This window comes from Populus euphratica, unplaced genomic scaffold, assembly GCF_000495115.2.
Source record: "Populus euphratica unplaced genomic scaffold, PopEup_1.0 scaffold1287.1, whole genome shotgun sequence".
NCBI classification, from domain to species: Eukaryota; Viridiplantae; Streptophyta; class Magnoliopsida; order Malpighiales; family Salicaceae; genus Populus; species Populus euphratica.
The window spans coordinates 2941-10526 of record NW_011501143.1 but is presented as its reverse complement, the minus strand read 5'-3'; the positions used below and the strand labels follow the sequence as shown (position 1 = coordinate 10526).

Here is a 7586-nt window from a genome sequence, read left to right as displayed (position 1 = left end):
TAACCTCCGTGTGGTTCGACCCCGGTCTTGCCGGGTTATTTATTACTTCGACACTCCTGCACTTGGGAGAAGACATCAATCTTTTCGTCGTGTCATTGCACTCTTACTAATTCCTATGATTAAAAATGTTACTTGTAGTGAAACTAGAATAAACTATGCTTTTAATGATTCTTATATCTTTAGAAATTTAAATGGGATATTGTAGGATACTCTTAATAAGAGTCATATATATGAATACGAAACGAGGCTATTTCTATAAGAATTGAAAACGCTAAACTCTATAAAGCACTCTCTGAAACTAGTAAGTGTTTGAGGCTAAAATGAACACAATCATAAGAACTAAAATTACAAGAAAAGGAATTATGTGATCTTTATTTTTTTGGGATCATATAAAAAGCTAAGCAATTAAAGACACCATGTTTATTGGTTAGCCGAGTGAACCTAATAGTTTTCACTAGGTATTTTTCATTATTTCTCTCCATTTCCATCTCAACTTTGTATTTTATTTTGATAAAATAATTTTTATTCATATAGAGGATTGTTAAGGTGTGAATGAACGATCTATTAAAACTCTATTTAAAATAGAGTTGTGTCCTTTTATTCATTTGTGTTATTTTAAAAAAGGATGTGTATTTTGGTTATAAAAACAAATGTTAAAATTGTCTCTATATTTATAGAGACATTTATGACATGAATTTAATAATTTAAAAAACTTATAGTGTTTCTAAAACTCTTTTCTTTTACATTCCTTTTGTCAAAATCCCTCAACTTTTTCTTAAAAGGAGTAACTTCCAATTGATGTGATATGAACCATGTTTGGTCCGAACTTGGTTTTAAAATGTCTACTAACTAATTTTGTGACAATGAGTATATCTCATATACCGTACATCAGAACAAATTGAAATTTTACAGAGAAATACTAGACATATGAAATTATAATTTGGTACATTTTAAGGTCAAATGGAGTTCATGAACATATTATTTTAGAGGGTCAAAGTTACTAGATAAATCTTGTTAAATCTATCACACTAGACCATTGTACTATTTGAGATATATCTAGAGCTACATGAAAAAGTTTGTTGCTATTTAGTTTGGCTAGAAACTAAACATCTCAAGCTTTCTAATTATATTTGGTAGACCCAATAATTCATAGACAAGAGAGAATGATACGTTTGAAGTCAGGACTTAAAATCTACTAAGAATGTAAGAAAATTAGAGATTCAGACTGCATGGAGAAATTTTAGCTTAAAGACTTTGGTTTTCTCATTCTATTTTATTTATTTATTTAATATTGAATAATTATTTTTTAATTTGGTTCTGTTCTATAGCCTATTAGATATTGTTTAGGAGTTTATTTCATTATTGAATTTATATTAGTTGATTACTAATTTAGGCTTATTAACTTGCAACCCAAAAGAGGTCCATTAGGGTTAATTAGAGGAGAAAATATTATGGTTTTGTAGCTACAAATTTCAGCAACAAGTTGGAGAATAAAAGTGAGTTTTTCTTTTATTTGTTTGTGACAAAACAACCTTTTTTTACAAGGATAAATATCATGTACTTCAAAGATATAAAACTTGCTATGATTCGAGCTAATATTAAGGAGGATATAAAGGCTATTATAGCTAGATTCATGAATGGCCTTAATTATGATATAGCTCATATTATGGAGTTATATCATTATATGGAGATGGAAGAGATGATGTATAGAGTTGTGAAGGTGGAGAAACAACTTAAACGAAAGGGTACCATTTGGCAAAGCCAACCATTAGACCCATTAAAACCTTGGAAACCTAATTGGAAGGCTAGTATTAGGGGTGGTCTATCATAATAAAATGAGAAGGGCAAGGTCGAATACTCTAGAGAGAAGAAAGACATCTCAATCATTGTTAAAGGTAACAATGTTACTCATACTTTTCGTAACTATGACATTAAATGCTTTTATTATTTAGGTTTTGATCATGTTGTTTCACATTACCTAAATAAAAGAGTCATGTTTATGAAATCCAATAATAAGGTTGAGACAAATAGGGAGTATAGAGAGGAGAAGAAAAACCATTGGAGGATGCTAATGATGTTTATGTTAAATATCTGATTGAGGGAGAGACATATGTAGTGAGAAGAGCATTGAATATGCATGTTAATATGGATGATTTAGAAGGTCAAAATGAGAACATATTCCACATGAGATACCATGCTCATAATAAGATATGTAACTTAATTATAAATTGTGGTAGTTACACCAATGCAGTTAGTCATAAATTAGTAAGAAAGTTGAACTTGCACACTACCAAACATCTCATACCTTAAAAGTTACAATGGTTGAATGATGGTGGTTAAATGAAAGTGAATAAACAGGTTTTAGTTGCTTTTTCTAATGGTAAATATTGTTATAAGGTATTAGATGATGTTGTGTCAATGCAAACTAGTCACTTATTGCATGTTAGATTATGACAATATGATAAAAAATTTATGCTTGATGAAGTGACAAATAGGTATTCCTTTAAGATGAATGGAAGACCTATAATTCTTGTATATTTGATACCTAAGTAAATATATTAGAATCAACTAAAATTTAAGAATGCAAAGATGGTTAAAAATGATAGCTTGTATATTAAGAGGACTTTCTTTGCTAACAAGGTTCTTAGTTTTGATGATGATGTTATTCTTTAGTTTGACACTAATGTATTGACCTTAAAAGATGTTTTCTATGATATAAATATGAGGTCGAATCTATATAAAGAATGGAAGGATGATATAAACCAAGTTAGGTTCAAATATAGTTTTAAAATATCTGCTGGCCAGTTTTGCGAGATCAAGCATATCTCTTTAATTGTATATCAAAATGAGCTGGAATTTTATAAGGAGATACTAGGCATATGAAACTATATTTTGGTATATTATCATGTCAAATAGAGTTCATGAACATATTATTTCAGAGGGCTAAATTTACTATATAAATCTTGTCAAATTTGCAAGATTAAACATTCGTGTACTATTTGGGATATTTCTCAAACTACATATAGAAGTTTTCCGCAATTTAGTTTGGGCTAGAAACTAGACATCTCAAACTCTTCAACAATATATGGTGGGCCCAATAATGCATCCAAAAGAGAAAAAAAGACATGTTTATTTTATTATTAGACTTATATTAATTTAAATCTATCAGTTTACAACCCAAAATGGATCTATTATGGTTAATTAAAGGAGACTATATTATTTTTTTAGCTATAAGTTAGAGAATGAATATAATTTTTTTGTTTATTTGTAGCCAAATAACCTTTCTTTATAGGGACTACTAAGATCGTACAATAACTTATTAAAGATTAATTGGTCTTATGATATGATTCGCATACTTAAGAATTTTAGATATAAGGTAATCTCTAGGTTCAATTTTTTTTTTCAAAATCTTTGGTTCTCATGTACAAGGTTATTTTTAGGTCAAAGTTCTATCAAATTTAATTTTAGATTTTCTAGATTGTTATATACTTCATTGGAGGTTGTTTGACCATCAAAAGGTTCACATCATCTTGGTTCACTATTTATTCTCGAGAATAAATGATTGAGTAAGCATAAAATATAATATTACAATCTTACTCAAAAAATAATATTACAATCACATTGCTATTAGATAAAATGTATTAAGATATTGATTTATATGTATATTATATTTTGTGAAAATTATATTTATATGCATATTGATTTATATGCTCATCCTATTTTGTAGAAATCAAATCATGACGAGAGTGAGAGTAAGATGAATTCTAAGTTGATTTTTGTTTTACATATTGATTTATATGTATATTATATTTTGTGAAAATTAAATTATATAAAAATTTAAAAATAACAATAATTTACAGAAGAAAAGGATATTTTCACATGCTAGGATGCATGTAACATGACCCTCCACCTGGTTCTGAGGCTAAATCATCCACTTGCATTTGGAAGCCTTTTTTCACTATTGAGATACAAAATCCATGCTTTATTTTGTCTTTTAAAATTAAATGTGAAGGACACACGTTGCATGCAACAAAATAAACACATTAAATGAATTAATAGTGTAGCTTGATTAACTAATTTTTTATAATTTAGAGGTGCCAATCTTTTAACTCTTTTTTTTGAAAAAGAAAAGAAAGACGAAAAAGAAGAATAAGAAAGGGCTGCCTTCATGCAAGCACTTGCATCCGAGCACGAGAAACGATTAATAATACGTAAACAAATACGGCCACCAACGAAACTGTAGTTTCATGATGCTACCCTATTCCACGAGTATACCATCTTCTTAGCAGATTAAATAAAACGAACAATCACCGTCGTCAAAATAATACATCATCATCATCAAATAACAAAAGTTGGAACTTGGAAAAGGTTGTTGATGGGTTACACAAGCTGTGTCCAGTCATCCACAGTAAACAACACTCGCATCCCATCTTGCTGCCATCCCACCTTTACAAATAACCACCTCTACAGCCTGCCTCATTGCGTAAGCAGCTTTGAGTCGCATGCCACTATTTTAACCCGCCCAACATTCTCCTGCGTGTCCTCATTCTTAAACGTAGCATTCTGTAAAATGAAGGTCCAAACATTGTCGCAGAATCTGTAGGTATGCAGATGTCCCTGTAGCACCCAAAACCAGAAAAATAAGTCTTTTCAGTTGCTACCCTAACACATAATATACAATCTTGATCCAGGAAAATTACGACAGGAGTTCCCTGGTTAAAGAGCCCAAGTTCCACAGATTATAAATATGAACTCCATTAAACCTAAAGTGGAAAGGAAGAATAAGACAATACAATCCAAAGTCAACAACCAAAATGGTACAGAATTCGTTTTCTCTTTTTTCCCCACACAAATCCATAAAAAGGAACCTCACCGAACTTTCACCAGTGAGGGAATATAAGAACAAGTTCCGGAAAAAGGAGAAGGCAAAAAACTTCAAATGGACATGACATTCAATTCCCAGCCACCTGCCTAACTTGTCAAAATCTCCAAAACTAATTCGGAAATGCAATTAGCAACAATCACCAAGATATGCCTCCCTCCCAAAAATGAAGTATCATGATCAGAGAAGCATAAAGCAAGTCATTCTTTAAATTGTCTTCTCACTGCACAACCTCACCCATCATTCTATTGCCTCACTCTACCACCAAGTCACTGCTAAAGCTGCCACATGCGATACTCAAACATTCAACCATGATGCTCCTTTTGCTATGCAGATTCAATTTGTTCTGAAGGCTGTGCCAACAACCACTGCTGACCACAAAAGATTAATTCAAAAACGCACCATCTTATGGTAATCACTAGGACTTCAGTTCTTTTTTTCTCCCAAAGACCCAATCAAATCCAAAACAAAATCATAAATTCATCGGTGCAAATATAGTGCTCTGTAAATGCCAAAATCTGCGAAACCTACCACATATTGCTGGCTGCTTGGAAAGCTTCCAGCATAATATGGCAGTTAATACAGAAAAGTGCATCAACAACAGATGTACATGGAAGCACCATAGGCTCCATTAGGTCACTACGCCTCAAGTATTTGGGGGAGGGGGTGATAAAGGAATAAAATAACAAGGTTGAGAATTACAAATGCCATTCCAGACCTAAGCTCTATAAAAAGTTCCAAAATTAATCATCTCCAAAATTTCCTTGTAAGAGTGTAGGAATTCATACCTGCCCCAAAACTAACATAGAAGATAGTTTCTGTACAAGTATGCTAATGAAGCATTCAAAGCACCAATTTTCAATTGCCTAAGAAGCTGATCGAGAAATAACCACTGACCAATGATGCAGTGCTCATGGATGGCTAAATTTACCGATATGTTTATTTGCATTACTTGACATTGAAAATTCAAACATCCAAAAGTGCCTTGAGCACATGACACTTCCCAGCAAGCACACACTTAAGTTGTCCTTAAACCAATTACATCCACTCCACATGTGCGGAACAATAGAATGGTTCTATATCAGCAACAATTTGATTCCATAAACCTTCTGCTTCATTGATAAGAAGGCAGGTTTGTCATCAAAATTTGACAGACAAAAGACTCCTAATGTTGATTTTTTTTTAAGTAGACTACAATCTTATCACTCATCAATCAAGGTGATTCAAAACTTCTTTATAATTGTGGTTAAATCAATATTTACAAATCTAAATTGTAGAACCGGTAATTAATAATCCAGAGATGTTGCTGTTTGGTTGTATAACAGAAGGTGCCCTATTTATATTACATAGGTTCCTCATCTTCACACGACCCAATTATGGAATAGAGAGCTGATGAAAATGATTTCACATCTTCAGAAAACGAATCAAGCAAAACGCATAAGTGCATGCAGGAACGCTTGACACGCAACACTTTCAGAAACTGTTTTGACTTTCGAGTCATTACATACTTTTTGGCCAAAATCAACAGGGATAATCAACGACACACATGGAAGACGTTGACTTGGAATCACAATCAATAAGAGGCCAGATCAGCAGAGTCAAAATTTAGAAACATTTTTAATTGTTAACTAAACTAGTTATAACATGGCACAAAAGAATTAGTTCAGATCCAATTGACAACTGTAAAACTCGTTATCCCAATTCGCTTTAAACGATGATCAATTGACAAAAGATGGCAATCGTAATAGCTAAATAAAACATAAAATTGAAAGAACTTACCTTAATTGTGACTTTGCTCTTCACTTTTGTTTCCAAAGCTTCAGTCATGGACTAAAATTGAAAAGACGACAAAAAAAAAATTAAAAAGAGAACCCAAAGTGGTTAGTTATCAAACCGGATTAGGTGTGATTTACATGTACCTTATCAAACTGAACAAGAACCTGGAAGGCCAGCTCAGGAGTGAGAGTACCGTTTTGAACCATGTCATCAAGAGTCTCCGTCAAGCACATCCCGATCGTCGATCTTCTATACAGCTCAAACGTCGCCATTCCCAGAGATCTGTAAATCAAACACAAAGAAGCTACTGTAGATTTGTGCAGAAAGAGCGTGAATCTATGGAAGAGATTGAAATTACCGATTGGAGGAGTTGATGATTTGTTGTGGGTTTAATTTAACGTTTATTTGAGGGAAGAGTTTTTTGGGCGGAGAGGATTTGAACCATTTTATACCCTAGTTTTTGAGGATGGGAGATTTTATACTCGCCGATTGATTTGGAAGGTACGAATTGCCTGTTTTGACCTGTGTTTAGCTTCTCATTCCTAAGGCCACTTCATTACAATTTTGTGTTGGGCCAACCGCTTGAAACGTAAACTTGGGCTAGGGAACGCAAGAGATTATATAAGTGCAGCATTTGAAACCAAAGGTGGGCACAACCTATGTGGTTTTCTTAAAATATAATTTATTATGTATGAAAAATCCACATATATTTATCACAAAATAAAAGTTGATAGAAAGAAAGCAGCTATCAGCTGCTTTTCATGACATGTGATTATTATAAAAAATTTATTTTAAAAATTTTATTTTTTATTATTTATTTAAATGAATAGTAAAGAGTGGATTTTTATTCACTGTGATTATTATAAAAATTTTATTTTTTATTATTTATTTGAATGAATAGTAAAGAGTGGATTTTTATTCACTCTCC

General features: G+C 32.1%; 1 protein-coding gene across 1 annotated transcript; it reads right to left on the bottom strand.

Moving 5' to 3' along the window:
• Nucleotides 1-4165: 4165 nt before the first annotated feature.
• LOC105117317 (transcription initiation factor IIA gamma chain / TFIIA-gamma (TFIIA-S)) lies at nt 4166-7158 on the bottom strand. The gene is made up of 4 exons (XM_011014935.1): nt 7017-7158; nt 6802-6940; nt 6662-6712; nt 4166-4617 (listed from the first exon to the last, which is right to left on the bottom strand). Exons 2-4 carry the CDS (start codon nt 6928-6930, stop codon nt 4477-4479), a joined length of 321 nt encoding a protein of 106 aa, XP_011013237.1. The 5' UTR covers nt 6931-6940; nt 7017-7158; the 3' UTR covers nt 4166-4476.
• Nucleotides 7159-7586: the final 428 nt, after the last annotated feature.

Coding starts and splice junctions, on each gene's coding strand:
- LOC105117317 (XM_011014935.1), bottom strand. CDS start 6,930: ATGGCGACGTTTGAGCTGTATAGAAGATCGACGATCGGGATGTGCTTG. Junction 6,713..6,801: donor TTCTTGTTCAGTTTGATAAG/GTACATGTAAAT, acceptor TTTCAATTTTAG/TCCATGACTGAAGCTTTGGA. Junction 4,618..6,661: donor AGAGCAAAGTCACAATTAAG/GTAAGTTCTTTC, acceptor TGGGTGCTACAG/GGACATCTGCATACCTACAG.